Source organism: Chelmon rostratus, chromosome 2 (assembly GCF_017976325.1).
Source record: "Chelmon rostratus isolate fCheRos1 chromosome 2, fCheRos1.pri, whole genome shotgun sequence".
Taxonomy (NCBI): domain Eukaryota; kingdom Metazoa; phylum Chordata; class Actinopteri; order Chaetodontiformes; family Chaetodontidae; genus Chelmon; species Chelmon rostratus.
The window spans coordinates 14,628,557-14,649,079 of record NC_055659.1 but is presented as its reverse complement, the minus strand read 5'-3'; the positions used below and the strand labels follow the sequence as shown (position 1 = coordinate 14,649,079).

The 20,523-nt window shown below is 41.4% G+C and overlaps 3 protein-coding genes across 3 annotated transcripts; 1 reads left to right on the top strand and 2 right to left on the bottom strand.

Moving 5' to 3' along the window:
- The first annotated feature begins 7,845 nt into the window (after positions 1–7,845).
- On the top strand, positions 7,846–13,649 carry oxtrl (oxytocin receptor like). The gene is given in 4 exon segments (XM_041946874.1): positions 7,846–7,918; positions 8,027–9,135; positions 12,582–12,793; positions 12,795–13,649. Coding segments are annotated over 3 exon segments (1,302 nt in total). The 5' UTR covers positions 7,846–7,918; positions 8,027–8,210; the 3' UTR covers positions 12,960–13,649.
- A 1,234-nt stretch (positions 13,650–14,883) lies between these two features.
- LOC121612560 (caveolin-3-like) lies at positions 14,884–16,371 on the bottom strand. Its single transcript, XM_041945530.1, has 3 exons — positions 16,360–16,371; positions 16,026–16,217; positions 14,884–15,344 (listed from the first exon to the last, which is right to left on the bottom strand). Exons 1-3 carry the CDS (start codon positions 16,369–16,371, stop codon positions 15,003–15,005), a joined length of 546 nt encoding a protein of 181 aa, XP_041801464.1. The 3' UTR covers positions 14,884–15,002.
- A 172-nt stretch (positions 16,372–16,543) lies between these two features.
- On the bottom strand, positions 16,544–20,130 carry zgc:172270 (uncharacterized protein LOC100136849 homolog). The gene is made up of 3 exons (XM_041960287.1): positions 19,849–20,130; positions 19,471–19,658; positions 16,544–17,729 (listed from the first exon to the last, which is right to left on the bottom strand). The coding sequence occupies exons 1-3, from the start codon at positions 20,065–20,067 to the stop codon at positions 17,579–17,581; spliced, it is 558 nt and encodes a 185-aa protein (XP_041816221.1). The 5' UTR covers positions 20,068–20,130; the 3' UTR covers positions 16,544–17,578.
- Positions 20,131–20,523: the final 393 nt, after the last annotated feature.

Sequence of the window (20,523 nt, the reverse complement as noted above, 5' to 3'; positions counted from 1 at the left end):
GTGGCAGCAGCGTCATCATTAATGATATTAAATATTATTAGGGATGACAATTCCTTAATATTATTATTACCACTTGCTGTATAAGAGGCACACAAGCTTTCTGCAGAGTGTGCTTCAGAAGTGGGTCTAGAATCTTGCCTTTACGTTCCCCTTAATAATAATAATAATAATAATAATAATAATAATAATTATTATTATTATTATTATATAGATTTTTTTCTAAAAACACTTTACATTGTAGAAACAATCTCAAAGTGCTACAATTTGGAATTAAAACCATAAAAACAAGTAAAAACACAACAGCCAAAAGACATTTACATTTCAAAGATTAAAATGTCTCCTAAAAAGAAAGGTTTTCAGTCCCTTTTTAAAACTTTCAACAGTCTGTGGAGCCCTCAGGTTGTCAGGGAGGGCGTTCCACAGGCGTGGAGCGGCAGAACAGAATGCCCTGTCCCCCATTGGGGTCTTGGTCCTGGGGGGGAGGAGTCGGTAGGGGTTGGAAGGGCGGCGGGATTGTGCTGAGGTGTATGGGGTGAAGAGCTCTGTCAAATATGAGGGGGCATTGCCATGAATACAATGGAAAGTGAGGAGAGAGACCTTGTAATCAATCCTTGCAGAGACGTGGAGCCAGTGAAGTTTGTGGAGGATGGGGGAGATGTGTTTCCGCACTCTCATCAGGATCCAGCAGCACTGTTCTGTATGTACTGCAGCCTTTGAAGGCTTCTGCTGGGGATCCGGATGAGAAGTGCGTTACAGTAGTCCACTCTGGAGGAGACAAAGGCATGGATGAGCTACTTGGCATCAGGGAGAGTTAGAGTGGGACAGAGTTTTGCTGTATTTCTCAGGTGGTAAAAAGCTGTCTTGGAGAGGTGTTTGATGTGAGTCTCAAATGTCAGATGAGGGTCGAATCTAACACCCAAGTTGGTGACTATAGATGATAATTTGGCCAGAGAAAGCAATGCTAGTTATGGGAGATGTTCAGGCTTTATGCCTGTTTGATTGACTTGATACTTTCAACCTGAGCAGTGGTGTAATCTGCCAGGTAATTAGAACACCTGTGTGTACATACATGCATTCTGGGGCCTTTTCTAAACCGAACAATGGAAACTACCACAGGAAACAAGGACACACAGGAGTTTTATTGTATCAAGCCCTATTTTTGATCATATTTGCAACCATGATTGTTTATCAATAGCCATTAAGTGTACCTGTGCTCAGTCTTTTTCTTTACAGTAATTCCCATTATTACTGGTGAAGTAAAGCTGTCTGGCATTCACAGGAAACAATGCATGCACGTACTGTACATGATGCAGCAGACAAACGCTGGTGTGATCACATCAAGAATCCTCTCAGCGCACAGGTTGTTTTTGCACCATTAACGCAAACATTATCTTCTTGTTCTGTTTGCTGCCTCCAGGGGGCGTCATTTCAAATGGAATTCAGCATCCTATATTCTCAAAAAACACTTGCAATTACCACAAGCCACTGTATGTGTAGGCAAATCAACAAGAATTAGAGGCCAAAGTATTCATCATCAATCATTTAAAAGTTGAACTATACTGTGTTTACTACTTTTCTTGCTTCAGCTTTTGAGAAAATTGTTCAGCAGTTGCAGATAACAAGGCATTTTCGAAAATGTGGAAAACCTGCAAGAGAGTAAAAAGATGTTAAAAATTGTGTAAAACAATTGTGAAGTGAAAAAGGTTGTCTTTTAGATACAGCGCTTGCTTTGGTTGGCAGCGTTCGCACAAACCCTGTGTTAGTCACGCTAACATGATTTAGTTCTGCATGTGATTTCTGACCCTTCCAACGCCACACACATGCTTCAGGTTAGGAACAAGAGAGTGACTGCTGGTTTATACCTGTGTGAGTGCATGGAAACCACGGGGCAGCTGTACCAACACGCTGGTTTGTTATCCTTGCGTCGCAGTGACCCTCCTGCGCTCAGGCATTCCCACAGCGGGATGCCTCCACACATACGTCACCGAGTCCAACGACTGTCACAACACGCCATCCCGGTTTGAAAATATACTGGCGAGCTGATGATGCATATGGATGCCAAGTGTGCTTGAATCAGTGTCAGACACAGTTTATGTGTGGTCTGGATTGTAACACTGGATCTGTCTGTTTACATGCCAGTTTCCATACTGAGGACTCTTCATTGTGACACTCATCTGTTTTAAGGCATCTGATAGTTTTACCATACAGTTTCCAGTTCTATATCACACTCAAAATGTTCTATTTTGTATCAAGGAATCCACATGTGCTGCTATCGATGGAGCTACAGGAAGATAACCATGAGTGTGTGGTAAAGTGAGACATGTGCTGCATACATTGTAAGAGCTGCAATATGAAGTGAATGTGGTGTTTGGTTGTAAAAGCCACTGAAAGTAGATAACTGGTTGAATATAGATTTACAGTCTGAGATTAGGTTGTTGGAATGCAGCTCTGATGCGTTCCTTATAAACAAATAAAGAATATGTATGTTTTAGATGTTTTGCAAGTGTGCAGCAAACAATTACATTTGAATAGATTTGTGAAGTGGAGTTCTGCTTTTTGACCGGGATCTTGATGAAACATTGAGTCTCGGATCGGGTTCGGGCCATTTTGTTGCGTTCATGTTTGGTTATTTTCAAATAAATCTCTGTGTCAGTGTGTATCATGTCTTGCGTGGAGGACAGCGCAGCGGAGCATTAGCCTGGCAAGCTAACAGTCAGTGGTGGATGCTTTAAAACAAAAAAAAAAGTTCTCAAAAAATCCCCAATTAGCCCGTTAAGGACGTGTTCCTTGTGGGAACACTGTGACCTTTGTATGAGATCACGTTCTCACGCACAATCCTCTGCTGGTTTGAACTTGATGTTCACATGAGAGAGAAGTTCTGAGTTAAATAAGCCTCGTTCATCTGGTCAATATTATAAATTGAGCTTGATATATACTGACAGGTAAGGTAAAAAGCAGGTAGGTCATTAGTATGGAAAGCCACGGAGTCATATGCTGAAAGCTGGCTGCAGCTGGTTTAGTGTTGCTGCTGCTAAAAACAGAAGAGGAGCCAATTAACACAGCCCTCACCCAACAAGTAAAGTCAGTGGTGACAGTCGCCATGGCATCAAGTTACACTTTAAAACTAAGTAGTTAAGAGTTTTTGTTCCTAATGTAAACCTGCATCACACAAGATCAGTACTCAAAAAATGTTTCTCTGTGAAAAAGAAACACTGCAAACCTTTTAAAGCTGCCTCCCTCATACATAGATGTACAGTATATATACACATATGTATCTGCAGCATTTTCAGTAAATTAGGTTGTGGGTTTGTAATATTTGCATTATGAGTTTTTAAAAAACAAGAACTAATGGCCATCTTTAACTGATGATCCTAATCTACGAGGGTTTGTTGTCACTGAATCAAAATCAAGAGCAATTTCAATTTCAAATTCCTTTAGACGCCAGATAAATGTGTTACAGTTCATAATTATAACATAGTTAGTGTCCGAGAACATTACAGAGTACGTCATCTTTAAGTAACAGATTGATTGCTTGTGTGAAATCATTCCTGGCAGATCGTCATTATTTTCACATGTCTCATTTCAAGATCAATTGTCTCCTGTATAAAGATTTAGAATTCTTGTGCACAAATAATTACTGGCCAGGGCGTTTTGAAGCACGTTTATTTTCAAGAGGCTTCAACTACACCCTAATGTGAGAGGAGCCGGAACAGAGATGGCGTAATTGGAAGATTCTCCAAGTTTTCCCGAGTTTGCAATGAGTTTATATAACATGTCATAACTTGTTTATGGCAATACTGCGAGAGCATCTTATAAATTAGCTGTTGCTGTTAAAATATGTACACAACAGGACAGAGTGCCAGTGCTTGTGGGTTTGCCCAGCTGCCGCCGCTTAGTGTCAGGGTTCAGTGCAACTCTATGCACCACACAGTATGTGCTGTTCAGAAAAGTAGAAGATAATGGGGCCGTGGTGCGAGCTTCATTTATGCATTGCATAATGTCTGACTACTAAAGTTGTATTGTGTTTAAGCAGTTAACCATGACTAAACCAGTGACGTCTTCAGACGCTTTTGAATGAATGAGAAAAAACTTTGCACAGACTTTTGGCCTATACACTCACAGCTGGCCTGAGGCATAAACAAACTAAGTGGCTGCTTGGGGCTTTGCAGTCATTAAAGTTTAATATAATCAACCACAGATTCAAAAACAGCTATTTTCTTTTGGTAGCTTTTCCGAGTTGTGTGCATGTCGGAGCATTATGCATTGTGGGACGCTGTGTGTTGTCACCAGTTTAAAGGTCCTGAAATCTTTTTTTTTTTTTTTTCCCCCCACAGCTTCTTATTTTGAGTGGCTGGGTCCTAAGCGAGCTTGCACATTTTTGCCAGAGTTAGAATGGTTTTGATTGTTTACACGAGAGATTTCTGTTTTGTGTTTTTATCTGTGCTCAGTCAGGAAAGGGTTAATGTCACACGCACATGTGCAGCAATCAAGATGCTGCACCATTTGAATGAAAAAGTGATGACAGTTGCTTATTTTTATTTCCACGTCACTGTCAATCAAATCTGATCAAACCACACCAACAGTCTTAATGGCAATGTTAAAACTTTTTGATTGTTGCTTATTTGATCATACTCAAAGCTCTAGAAAAATACTTGAGATTTGAAAACATGTTTTCACATCTCAGGAGATACGTTTTACATGCAACCTCCTCAACTTGTTGAGACGAAATGTTGAACCACAAATCTCTATTCTATCAACCAGAACTTGCATATGACACGTCTAGCCGTTCACGCCATCTTACACTGATTCAGGATAATAATGCATGTAAACCATCCTGGAATATACTTCAGTGTGTCAGACATCCTCTTTCTACTCTTCTGTTTACTGAATAAGGGGCTGTGTATGGCTGCAAAGTAGGTGAATTGTGAGATGCTGTCAGATTATTTACGTCCTTCATTCTGCTCTTTGCACTTCTCACTTCTTTTCAAAAAGATCTTTGGATCAGAAAAATACATTATCACCTCATCTGCTGCAGTCCTTCTTCTCACGTTTTGATCTCTTGTTGAATCTTTTGTCCCACACTCACACAGTAGTGGAAGAAAGATTCAGAGCTGTCACTTAAGTAACTGCACTAATACAGCAATGTAATGCATGGGAATGCCTGCATGGAAAATCCTACTTAACTCAAAGTACACAATTAGCAGCAATAAGTGGTTAAAGTATTAAAGTCAAGGCACTAATATATATGACAGCATCTTTAGCTGGTTAGTACTGAAGCATCAGTGTGTAAACAGCATGTTACTCTTTTAGCTGCTGGAGGTGGAGCTAGTTTGAGCTACTTCATAAGAAGTTTTATTTACAGGGACGCCAGATATATCTGAGGGGTTGTGAGATGGTTAATGGGAGTAAAGAAGAAAAAACAAAGCTCTCATACGCAAATCTGTTTTAATACTTATTTTAATCTGTGATTTTTGGCGAGATTTGAGATTATTTGAACATTTTCAGAGGGAAAAAAAATCACTATGGTGGAGCTGTTAACAACTGATAGACATAGAAAATGTGGCCCCGCTACACTGCGTTTCGTTAGATATCAGAAGAAAAAAAGGTTTAAAACTACTAGTTCAGTCTAACAATGTGTTGTATTTTAAACCAGTAACTAAAAATAACTAGGAACTAAAGCTGTCAAGTAGTGGAGTAGAAAGAACAGTATTTCCTTCTGAAATGTAACAGAGTGGAAGTATAAAGTAGCATAAAGTGAAAATACTCAAGTGCATGTGCAAGAAATTTCTACTTAAGTACAGTACTTGAGTAAATGTAATTAGTTACTTTTACCATTGCCCACATCTCTTCCCCAGAGAAATACCTGGAAGGCTTCCTCACTGGTGCCAAAGTCATCTCAAGTCTCATCCAACAGAGGAGCGGCACCTTGTCTCCAGCAGGTAACCCTGGAAACAGCAAGTCACCTTGGAAACCTAATTTCTTAAAACATAGAGAAAGTCTTCTATATTTAGGGATTATATTAAAAAAACTCATCATCATGTGCCACTTCATTGGAAAAGGCAGTCATTTCCAGGATTTGCATACAAAGCTCTTTTTTCACTGATCACTTGTGTGTAGCCAATCAAACCTGATTTAATTGGGTGTGTTGCATATGCAAATTAAAACGACTTAAACTGACTGAAATCATCGATCATAGAAATTAGTTTCACTTGGGAACCAGGACTGAAAATACAGCCTGTTGCATACTTTTAGCATCATGTGGTACAAATTACAAGGTGTTACTGCATACAGTTATATCATCAAACCCACAGATGGAGCACCAACACATCAGTGGGTAATTATTTGCAGTGGACATCAAGATGTTTAGAATTTTAGCCTTCCCACTTCCCCTTTTTCTGGTCATTTTCCAGTCATTTACTGCAGCGATGAAAGACGGATGATTCAAGCAGCAGAACAAAACCTGCATAAACTGCATACACACCTCTAATTAACTGAATAGTTTCTTCTTGGTAATAGTTTGCAGCACTTTATGTTGTGGGTGGATTGTGTTTGGGTGCTTCACATCTGTAGCTCACTGCTGTTGGTGGACAAAAACACAGACTCTGTGTCTTCCGGGGGGAAAAAGAGACCCATTATCTGCCGACAGGTCTGGTCAGATTGGATCTAGCAGACATACAACAAGACATCTCTTATGAGGGCTATTCAGCTGAACAAATGACTGACAATGCAGCACCTGTGTGCTGTGTTCAGCTGTGTCAAATAAAGATAAAGGCACAAACGTTTTCACACCATACATGTGACAGTCACATGCTCATGTCATGGTTAAGGACAATAAATTATTTTCATAACAAAAGCGACCTCCGTCTTTGGGGATGAACACAGTGAGAAACACCCTAAACTGACTGGTAACACACTGAAATGATGATTCATCCCTTACAAATTCTTAATGAGGACTCATTTATGTAACTTGGGTATGGCAGCTATAACCCATCCAGACAAGAAGGCTGTTGTTGTGCAACAAAAACAACAATAAAACGATGACATTACATTGAGATTAATGAAGTCTTTCAGTCAAAAACAATAGATCTAACTCTTAAACAAAATGACAGTTTGACTGCTGTGGACGTAAAGAACATTTTAGATGATGATTGTTTTGGTTATTTTAATGATCTTTTGCTTCAGTGTACTTTATGGGCCTGAAAAAGGGGAGATTGTGTTGAGCCAGTCTTCGGTTCACTGTAGAAATCCTTCCTTCATGACCTCCTATGGCCTTCAGTCAGATATGTTTGACAGCTGTTTAGCATCTGTTTAGACACCATATATTTTTAAGGATAATGCAATAACTCACATCAGTTGAAGGACTCAGTGCCTTGGTACACTTAAATTATGTTTTTTGACGTCCCCTGCAATCATCCCTGATATGGCCTGTGCATGAAGTACCAGTTCACAGCATCACAGTCTTAGTTATAATTACACTCAACACTGTTCCAGCTCCAAATGGCATCTTTTTCCATGTTCCGTGGCTTTCTGTGGAAAATAAGTGACTCCATAGGCTGTGTAGCTCAGAGTGGAATTTTCCTCCCTTTTGAGTCTAACAAGGGATCTCTTCAAATAATGTGGATGTTAAAAGCGTGTTGTTAAGGGACATTTGGTTTTACAAAGCTGACAACCAAGTCAAAATCTAAAGTCAATGCAGGGAGGAGGAGGCAGGAAGAGAGTGAGACACGGAGTCATAACGTGCAGGCTGCTCATACTCAAGCCAGAGAGTTTCCTCCAGAGGAAAAAAGGTTTGAGGGGAGGGGGTTACTGAGATTGGTGAGATACAGAGCTTCAGCCAGCCAGACGCAAACTGGACGCAGCGAGTGATGAGGACTGAGATCGAGGTCCTAATATAACTGCGCAAAGGAAAGCTTTAAAGGTAACAAAATCTCTTGATATGGTAATGAGCTCATATGTAAGTTTTACTAGTTCAAAGGTTTGAGAATCAGAGTTTTCAATAAAAGCGTCACATGTTGTTTCTCTGCAGACGAGAGCGCTGACTTTTGGATTACGCGGTACTTTAACCTGAGGGCAGCTCACGAAGCCAACTTTAATGGAGTGAGCTGGCAGTAAATCGAGCAGGGCAGCTCACTACCACACGGCTGAAAAAGCTCCAGAATCTGTTTTGTGATGTGACCGCTGGCTGCGCCAAAGCGGCGCTTTTACGCACGATGGAGGACCTTTTACGCGAGCAGACCAGCTGGCCGCAGAATGTTTCCTGGAGCAACTCGAGTCGTGGAAACGGCAGTCTTTTAGGAAACACCACGGTGAATCCCCTGAAGCGAAACGAAGAAGTGGCCAAAGTGGAAGTTACCGTCCTGGTCCTGGTACTGCTGTTCGCTCTAGCCGGCAACCTGTGCGTCCTGTGGGCTATCCACGCCACCAAGCACAACCAGTCTCGGATGTATTACTTCATGAAGCACCTGAGCATCGCTGACCTTGTCGTTGCAATCTTTCAGGTCTTACCACAACTCATTTGGGATATCACATTTCGCTTCTATGGGCCGGATTTGCTGTGCAGGCTGGTTAAATACCTCCAGGTGGTGGGTATGTTTGCGTCTACCTACCTGCTCGTCCTGATGTCCATCGACAGGTGCTTGGCAATCTGCCAGCCGCTTCGCCCCGTGCACAAAAGAAAGGATCGCTTTTACGTGATCGCCTCTTGGATGCTCAGCCTGATCTTCAGCACTCCTCAAGCCTACATATTTTCTTTGAGGGAGGTCGGGGACGGTGTGTATGACTGCTGGGGGGACTTTGTACAGCCATGGGGTGCCAAAGCATACATCACTTGGATGAGTCTCAGCATTTACATTTTCCCAGTGGCGATTTTAAGCATCTGCTATGGCTTGATATGTTTTAAAATATGGCAAAACTTCAACCTAAAGACCAGAAGAGAGCACTTCCTGGCCCTGACGACAAGGCCCTCCAAAGGCACGCATCCCCTCTCTCGTGTGAGCAGCGTGAGGCTCATCTCAAAAGCGAAGATCCGCACAGTGAAAATGACATTTGTGGTAGTCATTGCCTACATTGTGTGCTGGACTCCCTTCTTCTTTGTCCAGATGTGGTCCGCATGGGATCCTGCTGCACCAAGAGAAGGTAATGGCACACCTTTTGGTGCACATGAAGTATAATCTTGATATAAATCTCTTGTGCACGCACCAGCAGTAGTGATTTGCTCATTAAGTGAGATTAAGTGCTCAGCCAGACAATGAGTACAGCATCATCATTGCCTGAGAGTTATACTGGTGAACTTATTGCCCATAAACCCTGTGATGCAGGAAAAAAAACAGTTTTTCTACAACAATATTCCAGCACTAAGTGTCTCACACATACAAAGGTCATTCTTCCACCTCACAGAATATCTCTGGGAATGCATAAGCAATCCGTCTCACTTCCAAGGCAACACAATGGTGTTTAACTTCAGACTTCCCCAGAGTGAACACAGATGAATGGGAGTGTCATTTGCAGCAGTTATCAGTTCACTGGGAGAGTAAATGTACCAGGACATCAAAGCGTTTCTATCTCTGCTTCGACTGGTGGTTTATATAATTTCTGTTTAGCTGCATAGTTTGTGCTGATTTACCCTCCGTATCTGTTGAGTTTCTCATTAAAGGGGACAAGAGCAAGTTCATAGCCAAGCTAATCATCTTCCTGTTTTCATCTTCTTCCAAGCAGCTTTGCACAGAATTAGGAAAATAAAGACAATAAAGCCAAGAATGCATGCAGGGTACAAAAGAAGTGCATGTTGTAACAGGGGCCCCCATATTATTTATATGGGCAAACTCAAGCAGTGGGCTATTTCCTATCACCATTCAGCACCGTACACGTGTGTGACTGCTCAACATGTTAGTTGGCAGAGCTTTCAAGTAACATGCATCATGTGGTACAAATACACACTACATGGAAGTAGTTCACATTCGTTTCGTCTGGATTCGTGCTGAATTAGAAATTCTAAGCTGTGAAACAGGTCATAGCTGTCCTGTACAAAACATGTGTCTCAAAAATTTCAACTTTTCACAAGCTCAGGAAAAAACAGCCCTCTTTTCAGCTTTCTGGACATGCATTTTTAAGACAACACAAATGTCTTTCTTAATGTTTTGTTATTCAAAAGTAGGAGAATCTTCTCAACCAATAAAAGGAATTAAAAAATCTCTAATTCTATATGAAAGAAATCTAAAGGGCCATGGAGATACAGGGTTACTTTGTTACATTAAGAGATCAAAACAAGAATCATTGTTGATGTGCCTTTTATTACTGACAGTTATTACAATCTTACTGAATTACACAGCATTGAACAATTGCGCACAAAATGTAAAATACGTAAATTCTAAGTAATTGAGCATGAAATAACAAACGTGTGGTTTGCACATGTGCGTGGGATGAAGAAGAAGAAGAAGAAGAAGAGAGGGGAGAAGGAAAGATGCTATCAGTCTGAAATACCTCAATATGTTTTCAGGATTAGGAGCAGTTTCATGACACGTGAACTGGATTGAAGATATAAATCGGCCGTTATGGACACGATTCATGGTCGTTTCAAAGAAAACTTTTCAAAGAGAAGCTTCTGTCCAAACCCCGGTGTGAATATTAAGATTCAAATTTAAATTTTGCTGACTTCCTGCTCATCTTTACGGACTTATTGCGCTCTCTTTCAAGTGGAGACACTAAGGGTCCATGTAGGTGGGTTTCTTGTTGCGGAGGGCAATTCAGTCCAAATGTGAAAGCCAACACTCTCCTCCAGGCCCTGAACTTCAGTCGGATCATCACATTCTGCAGCCCGCGGAGGATCCGCTGACTTCGAGCGCTCGTGCCGTGTTTGTTTAACTTTTTATCCTCAGAATTATCTCTGATGGAGTGATGCGATGGCAGTATCATCACAGTCCTCCTTTTGATTTCAACATCACCCTCTTTCCACTTTTCCAGCTTCAATCTCAGAAGCTGTACATCATGATATTACAAAAGAGCAGCCAAGATGAATGTTTTTATTTCATTCCTGGCAGCAGAAGAAAGCGGTGAGTGTAGCGTAAGTAAAGGATTGGAAAGACGAAACGTTTGTGTTATTTCACCTTAAGAGAACTTTACTCCCCTTGGCACCAAGTAATGGCAGAACTCCGGACGGGGCGTTTGATTTATCTCTTGAATCTTAATTTTGACGGGCCATTTGGTTGACACTGTGCACAGCACACCTCTCACAATAGAGCAAAGCTCTACAGAGAGTCAGAGCACCATGAACAGCACAGGTCAGCATTTTCACTTGAGGAGTGAAGAAGACGGCGCACACTAAATCTTTCACACCCCATCAAGGTTCCGAAAAAACAGCTGGAAGTCGTCCACTTTCCGCTGTTCAAACGACGTGCTTGTTCAATGTGCTCTGTGTCTCTAACGACTGGAAATTTAATCCATTGAATGAAGGTGAACATAAGGTATACTCTTCCATCCAGGACAGGCACTTCTAATTGAAGCCATTTATCATGTTTGTGTCAAGCAGCTTAAAATCCTATTTGTGTGGCATCCATCAACCTTCCTTATGTTTTCATCTTTAATCGCAGATGTTTTTGAATTGTCTGAAATGCCTCAGAATGGCACGTATTTTCTCTATTAATGATGTGCAATATACAGTTGCCTTGAACGGAGACTGATATTTATAAAGTAGAGCTAAAATGGAGAGTCCAGGCTTGTCCAGGGGTGGCTGCTTGATCTGCCTGATGTGATGCTGCTACATAAAAAGCCAATAGTTGAAAGTTATTCAGTTCATCCTCAGGGGACCATGAATGTCTCTACCAAATGTCATAGCAATCCGACCAAAAGCAGTTGAGCTATTTCAGTAAAAACTTGATGTTGCCATTGGAAAGGTCAGGAAATCACCAAAGTCAATAGAATAAATGGTCTGGGAACCATCAATGTCCGTACAGAATTTCATTGTCAAGCATCCAGTTCTTGAGATATTTAAGTCTGGACCAAAGTGGGCGACAACAAACAGACCAGCTGACAGATTGACGCTGCCTTCCCTACAGCCATGATGCTATCAGCAGCTAAAAACAAAAGTGTAGGTTAAAAGAGCAAACAAAGTGTAGAGTCACTGAGTTTGGACTTCAGCCCTTAAACAAAAGATTGCATCTTACTGGAAGGGAGAAAAAAATCTTGCTACTTTTAAAGATTCACCCATCCATCCCTTTTCTAAACCACTTATCCTTTTCAGGGAAGGAGGGGGCTGGAGCCTGTCCCAGAATGCACTGGGTGAGAGGCAGGGTACAGCCTGGACAGGTTGTGGGTCATAGGCACGGTGTTTTTGAAGAATATGGCAGGCAATATTTTATATTTTCATCCCAAAGGCTTACCCAGTAATAGTGTGGATCACTGATGTGTTTTAATCATTTTTATGGCACAGAGGAATAAGATATATCAGGCTTTGACTACACAGACAGTATTTGTTAGTAGAGTGAATTTAACTGACAATAATACTTGGAATAACTGTCAGTTTCATATTTCCGGTGAAAGAATTCAAACACGCACAGCAAACATCAAGCATGTGTCTCTCTCTGTAGACATGGCCTTCATCATCGCCATGTTGCTGGCCAGTCTCAACAGCTGCTGCAACCCCTGGATCTACATGTTCTTCGCCGGCCACCTGTTCCAGGACCTGATGCAGTGCTTCGTCTGCTGCTGTCGACGGTACCTGACAGCCTCCTCCTGCAGCTGTGATGGACAGTGCAGGCACAAGAGCAGCTCCCCGACATACGTCATCAAGAACACGGGCAGCCAGAGGAGCCTCTCGCACACATCCAGCACAGGGGGGCCGGGGCACTGAGAGCAAGCTGAAAGCCAGCCAGGTTTCCTGTGGTCGAGCGAGCCGGCCAGCACGCAAGTCCCCCTTTTTCAGGCATTGCATGACCTGCAGCGGTGGCCATTACAACATGTTTTGAATTGAGCTGAGTTTACAGACAATATAAACCACCCGTCCAGACAATACTCTGCATCCTGTGATAACACAGAGCAGAACCTTCATGGACGGGTGCCCTCTGCTTTCCTCTTGGACTCCCTTTGCAGAGGAGTCGTGCACATCATATTGCAGGCTTTAGCATTTCAAGATTTATCCTCCATCTTCCTGTAAAAACAATCATGAGCATTTTCACAGCTGTTTGCATGCATCTGGTCTTTAGCCTTGAATTTTAAAGTCTCATTCCAACCATTATTGTCCTGATTTGACCTTAAAAGACAAGCAGTCATCACAATGATTATAGTAATGTTTCACAAGGAGATTTTTTCTACAAAAAGCATAATTTCTAACTGCGTTTTAAGAGAGGCAGGAGTTCGGTATGTTACCAAAATATCTTTGCTCTGTGTAAATGGGCTCTAATTAAGTTCCTGTAATGATTGTTTAGCCCTTTAAAGCAGCATTACTTTGTGTATAAGTATTATTATATTATAATCATGGTAAAATCACAATGTTGATATGCATGAATGATATTAAGGTTATTAAGATGCAACCCTGACTCAAAAAAACAGTTGGGACGCTGTGTAAAACATAAATAAAACAAATAAAATGTAATAATTGGCGGATCCTTTTTGACATATACTCAATTGAAAACAGTACAAAGACAATATATTCATATGTTTGACCTCATCAGCTTCATTGATTTTTGTAAATATCTGCTTATTCTGAATTTGATGCAGCAACACGTTTCAAACAAGTTGGGACAGGAGCAACAAAACACTGGGAAAGATGTGGAATGTGAAAACACCTGTTTGATCATTCCACAGGTAAACAGGTTGATTGGTAACATGATTGGGTATGAAAGGAGCATCCTGGAAAGGCTCCGACGTTCCCTGGAGTGAGGAGCGAGGTTGTATAAAGGATGCTACTACATGGGCTCAGGAGCACTTTGTAAAACTGTCATTAAACACAGTTCATTTGCAAATGACTGCATTCTCTTTTTATTTGTGTTTTACACAGCGTCCCGACTTTTTTGGAAACTGGGTTGTAATATCTAGTCATGAGGTTTAGCTCGATCCAAGTGTCTCAACATTTCAGACAACACAGCAAAAAAATGTCGGCAAAGTAAAATCCATAAGGAATGCATTTTACAACAAGGAAGCTGGTTTCAATGTTTTCAGCAGACTTTGTGCTACAAATCAAGCAGTGTTTGTTCTTTATGATGTAATATGAAATTCACTTTGTAAATAGTTTCCACTGCTCCTCATGTGTCTCTACATGTCATAATTTCTATCAGCCCGTCAGTGTTTTTGGGGTAATCAGTGTATCTGGACTTCAGATTTCAGGCACACTGAAGCAGTTTAATCTAGTTCGGATCAGACTAGAATAATGCTTCCCCCTTGTGGCCACACCGATCACTCAAACAAACAGTCTGTTTCTTTTTCTGTATGATTCAAGGAAATGTGCCAACTGTTTATGCTCAACATATGGACAATTTCAGTGTCAGGATCAGATATTGTGCATTCTTGGCTTATTAGGTGTGTTTTCGAATGTCTGTAACTTTATATATGCTGGCAAGTAGTCAAGCAAAACACTGTGGCTCAGAGCAACGTCCATAGGGAGCAGTTTTAAGGTGAAAGAGGGCAACGCACACATTCACATACAGCTTCAATAAGTGTCACAAAATTGACTGATTCAATTTTTCTGTCATGGCATGTGGGAAAATGTGCTATTGTTTTAGTGCTATGAAACAATTCATGTACTTAAAACTGAATTTATTTAAAGTTTGGCTGACATCAACGTGGAATAAAAAGAGCGAAATGTATGTTTTAGACTTCCGTTTTTGATGTATTATCATGTAGACAAAAGACAACATCACTATATGCACTAAATCAACTCAAAACATAGACCAGCACACCAAAATGAGCACCTTTTGTTTGTTTGCTTTGCCTGATGTTTCATGGATCCTCAAAAAGTCAGTGAAATGTCCAGGAACTGGTCTTTATGCCTGAATAAAGCAGCTGTGCAGCACCTACACCTCCTTGCGCAGAACCACCCTCACACCGCTGTACATCTTCCCCACTGCCTCGAAGAGCGGGTGAACAAAGGCGCGTATGACAAGCAGGTAGGGTTGCCTCAGACACTGGAACTCAATCAGACAGCTCCTGGTGGCGGGCACAACAGCCCAGATGTGCCAGAAGGACAGACAGGCAAACAGCAAGCCCCAAAGCAGTGACAAAGGGATGCCAAAGATGGCAGTCAGGCCCAAATAACACCAGTTCTTTGACACTGTGAAGGTGGTGTAGCTGGCTTTCCACACCCCATCCAGACTGTGTGTGGCAGCAGGCTCTGCGATCACATCTTCAAAGTGGACCTAAAGCATATAGAGTGTTGCATTCAGTTATTTTACTTTGTTACGTGTAAGGGTCAGTTGACACAAATAAACTTACTGTCCCTCTTAATGCAGGCAGTATATCGAGCGATGCATTACAGTCTACACACATAGACCTCACTGTGAGACCTCAAGTGCATCATGTGATAATTCTCATATCATAATGAAAACTGTGGATTATCCTGAGTAAGAGGCATTGTTTCTGACAACAGATAGAAATGCTGGGTTTTATAAATACTTTTTTTTTCAGTGCTTTAGATGATTATCTTAACCCTCTGCAAATCTAAAAAATTAATCTGTCAACATATAGAGAAAAATTCTGGGGAAATGTGGTTAAACTGAACTTGCACAACTCTTTAAAACTTTGCAGTTAACTATCAGAAAGCTTAAAATCACCACCAAGATTTTTCCACAATTTCAAAGTAAGATTCAGCCATAAAGACTTTGCAGATATAAACCAAACCACCAGTATGTTCCTCTTTTCTTAAAGCAAAATGTTTCACACATTTGACCTTAATTTCAGCAAAAGCTTAGTGTACGATCTGTTGTGAATGGCAGCACACACAGCAACTCAACAAGTCAACCATGACTCATCAGAAACACAAATTCCTTCTTCAACGTGTGCACTTCTGTGATAATAAAGTAAACAAAGACTATTTGCACCTTGAGCACATCCTCGTTGATTTGCTTGGGGTCCCTGTTGGTGAGGTCGATCTCCCTGGTGTGGCTATCCCTCCTGATCGTCGGCTCGTGGCCGTGGTTAATTTTCGGCCATGGCCCTGCTGTCTGACTAACAGCAGGCTGAAGCTCAGATAATGAAGCGCGAGAGGCCAAGATGAGAGGCCGGGTGTGTGGCTGCAGTCAGAGCCACGGAGGGAGTGGCGGTTTATAAACTGAAACGCCACTCAGTGTTATTCCAATCCAGGAATGCCAGCAGGCAGCTGCCGATGATGACTGCCTCAAACTGTCAAAGATACAGAAGGCACTGCTGACATACCACATCAAGCATATGGACACACACACACACACACACACACACACACACACACTCATGCACATAATAGTCTTTAATAGTCTACGTCCATTCTTTTGTACAAATGTGACAACTAAGAATTTTGCAAAGATTGTATGATCAGTGGTGAGATCATGTACTATGTTTTTTTAATTTCCATCCACACACACAAAGAGAGAAAAAAGCAGCACCTGCATATTGTTTATATAAATTTATATAAAACCCAAGTCATTAAATACAAAACTTGCCTTTAACTCTTATGTTCTAGCTTAAAACAATAAATGAAGGGGATGATATTTCAAAGCCTACAAATCAATCTTTACTCTATCCTGCTGGTCTTCATATTATCCATGCAATAGTGGTGTAATAGGAAATGGTTTAAATATCTGTTTAAATGAGTCTGAAGTGGAGAATTAATGGGTTGCAATGGCTGTAAATTATAGTTTTTTGGAGATGGATCCAGTTTCCCAACTCATATAGAGGCTATATGTGTTTGTAGGATGCTCTATTAATGCTGATTAGACCCACTGCCTCCAACTGGCCTTTCACTCAGTTTAACAGTGAAAAGAAAGTTATTCTTCTCTTCTGCAGAACTAAATATTCTTAGGTTTGTAATCACGAACACAATTTTCAAATTAAAGCCTATTAATTGTGCATTTCTGTTCCTTGAGCTTTTTAAACTCTTTTAGGAATAAACAAAATTTAAAAGCAAACACAGGTATCATGACAAAAAGATGACACAACATTCAATTTGCATGACAAATTATGCTGAAATTACTCCAAAGTCTAAAAATCAGAATCCCACAGTGATGTCGGTGTGAGAAAAATACTGCAGGCTTATTGAAGACACTCTGTTTCCTGACGCTGTGCTCAGTTTTTAAGAACTCTCTCCTCTTTTTGGTCTCACCAAAGGGATTTCACATCCTGAGGATGAAATTAAGAATCACATCACCTTCTTTTTGCCACTGTGTCAGGTCCAAATTATTCTTTGAGAATGTCGCCAGCCTTGTTTAATCATTAAAAAGGGCCAGCAGATATTGTTGGACTTTAGCCAACACTGCTATCTTAACTGTGGAAAACATGTAGTATAAAGTTCTAGACATTTTATTTTGAATTAAACATTAAAGAATCAAACATGAGTGCCATCTTGGGCTCAGTCCACTAGAACATCATAATGACCAATCCAGGTCCGGATGTGTGAGTCTTATTCTTTGGCCAGGTGAATGCTGAATCCTCTGCAGCATCTCCCAGCGCTCAAGAGGAAGGGACGCACAATGACGTCCAGCACAATGCTCCACAGGCTCTGCAGCCAGTGTGTGCCAATGAAGACGCACTGGACACAAGGACCAACCATCCTGTCGTAGAAAGAAACACAAAAATGACAAAGAAAATCAAACAAACTACAAAAAAGAAAGACACTTTCTCAGTCGCAGTCTTTCACTTCCCCAAAACCTGTGGGGGAGTTTACATTTTTGTAGCTTCAGTGTGTCTTAACTTTGGGTGGAATGCTTCAAGCTGTTTCTCAGTTTCTCTTTTTCCACAGCACAAACAGTCATTTCTCAGCATGTCTCAGGATGGTATAATCCGAATTTCACACTGGCACTTACTCTCCAAAAATGTAATTAAATTCAATCATCATAGCTTTGTCCCATTGTCCCTGTTGCTATTGTCTCCCCGCTGCATTAGTGAATTTTTTCATTGTGAGATTAATAATCTAATTAATAATCTTAATAAAAGTTTTATCTGTCTATCCATTTTGGATTCCTCTACATTAGTCAGATACTGGAGACCAGTTAATTGAAGGTGCACTCCAACAGTTTAGCATTGCACGTCCATAAAGCTGCAGGACTCACAGGAGACAAATGAAAACAAGAATGGTGAAAGTGCGGCAGAAGCTGAGATATCCGGACTTTTAGAGATAATATGGGTATGGCTCCAAAAATACTAGAGCCTACATTTCCCAAGATGGGTAGTGTCTTTCATTAGACCATCCCGCAGGTAAACACACATATCCCCTTTTCAAACTCTTTGCAGCTCCCACCAGAGAAACAGAGGTTAAGTAGCACTTGTCATGGCCAGTAAACTGAACAGAGCAGCAGTGAGTCCATTCATGTCCAGAATACTGCACTATGGATGTCTCTCAGAGGCCTGTTTCACAGCCTGTTGAGCGTTGGTGGGGGTTAGCACTGCATCTTTCTTTATTCATCAACACTTTCTGATGTCTGTTGCCACCCCAGAACACTTGGGGTGAATGGAATTTTATTTGTGGTGCTCACACCCTTGAAAAATCATATAAAATTTAAAAGCAGTGTGTTTTTGCTCTGGATAATCCACAGATCTCACTGTCGCACTTTGCTGTTGACTGTAATTTTTAGCCATGCTTGCAACAAGACTGTTGGTTGGTCCATCCACTGCTTTGGTCCAGACTGAAACATAATGACTATCTGAGGATCCCCTGATATTTCCTGCAGTGCCACCAGCAGGCCAGGTTTATTGCCTGTGGAAAATCTCTGGCACAAAATTCTATAAAGATATTCTTGGATGCCAGATAATAAAATCCTAATTACTGTGGCGATCAACTGACTGTTCCCACAGTGGGACTGTGGTTTTGAGTAAAATATCTGGAGAACTGCTGAATGAATAGCCACAAAACTGTGCACAGACAATAATGTCCCCCACAGGATAAATTGTATTTACTTTGATGATTCCTTTGTCATCATCATGTCAAATTTTCAAGGTGTCCAGTACTTAATAACTGTAATATAATGACATTCCCATCAGCAAATATTAGCATGCCTACAGAGTAAACTAAGACGATGAACAATAAACCTGATAAAAATCAGAAGTTTAGCCATGTCATTGTGAGCGTGTTAGCAGGCCGGTGTGAGCTTTTAGTTCAAAGCACCATTGTGCCAAAGTGCAGCCTCATAGGACCACTTGTATGGATTTCAGCACCACAAATAAACTTCCATTCATTCCCATGTTATTGGGGTGGAGGCAGAAATTTCAGAGATGGATATCTCTAAAACTGTGTAACAGTGACTGAGAAAAAAAAATAAGTTTCATATAGTCCCCTCAGACATGACGTAAACCTACCAGATGTGGAAGCAGCTGAGGATGGCGAAGAGGAGACCAGAGATAATTGACACCGGAACGGCCAGAAGCACTGTGACTATCCTGTAGATCCAAACCCTGGACACCTCAAACAGGGCGTTACTCCAGATCCACACTCTGTCCCCACTGCGCACTGACACCGGCTCAGCAATCACATCCTCAAACGTCACCTGGAGACACAGAGAGAAAGTGGTGCTGACGCTACAGAGGTGAAGTCTTCGTCTTCATAAAGAGCTCAGGGCAGTGCAACCAGCCAAGCTGCTTCTTGGTTCTGCACGCCAGTGTTTTTTTCATTGTGATAAAAACACAAATGATCCAAAAATCAAAGTTCAATAGAGCCACTGCATGAGAATGCAATACCTTGAGGCAGTCATTGATACCTCGGGGGTCCCTGACATTAATCAGAGGCTTGGTATCACTGATTTCCACGAGTGTAGACGTATGGATGTTTTCCTCTTCTTCCTGGGCAGGAGGGGCCCTCCACAGCATCTGAGGTTCCTCCCCGTTATCAAATTCATCAGGGTCACTGGAGTCGCCCAAATCAATCTCCACTTCCCCTGAATCTTCCCCTTTCATCATGGTGTCTACCCAAACATGTGAAGAAAACACAATCCAGAGAGCTGAGCGGGTGCCTGTCGCTTCCCTCACAGCTCACACTGAGGACCCCTGAGCCGGCTGTGCAGTCAGGTTATATTGGGAACGTTACGGTGCCCTGCATGGTATTTGCAGATGGTCTTTTAAGTGAAGATCATTTTCCCATGCTGTGGAAGCATAGGAAGGACAGGCAGGGTTATAAATACCCTCAGCATGGAAATGGCTCTGTATGCACTGATACACAGACACAGAGACATGAGCCAAATCTGTAAGCATGAGAGCAAAGATAGACGACAACAAATGTTTGGAGCGCACATCATTTCACTTCCAGCTGGAATACTTAGCTGGTGATACACGTATATTTGCCTGACAGATTCTAGGATTTAGTTCATTTCCAATTCAAATTTTCACTTAAGAGAAGGGTTTTTCTGTGAGAAAAGA

Bases quoted from the DNA above. Each gene is read 5' to 3' on its own strand.
- LOC121612560 (XM_041945530.1), bottom strand. The intron at 15,345-16,025 runs GTGCAAATAGTC...TATATGCTTTAG, and splicing joins TCAACGAGGATGTGCTCAAG to GTCCACTTTGAAGATGTGAT.
- zgc:172270 (XM_041960287.1), bottom strand. From the start codon at position 20,067: ATGATGAAAGGGGAAGATTCAGGGGAAGTGGAGATTGATTTGGGCGAC. The intron at 19,659-19,848 runs GTATTGCATTCT...CTGTGTCTCCAG, and splicing joins GTATCAATGACTGCCTCAAG to GTGACGTTTGAGGATGTGAT. The intron at 17,730-19,470 runs GTAGGTTTACGT...TTTCTACGACAG, and splicing joins CTCAGCTGCTTCCACATCTG to GATGGTTGGTCCTTGTGTCC.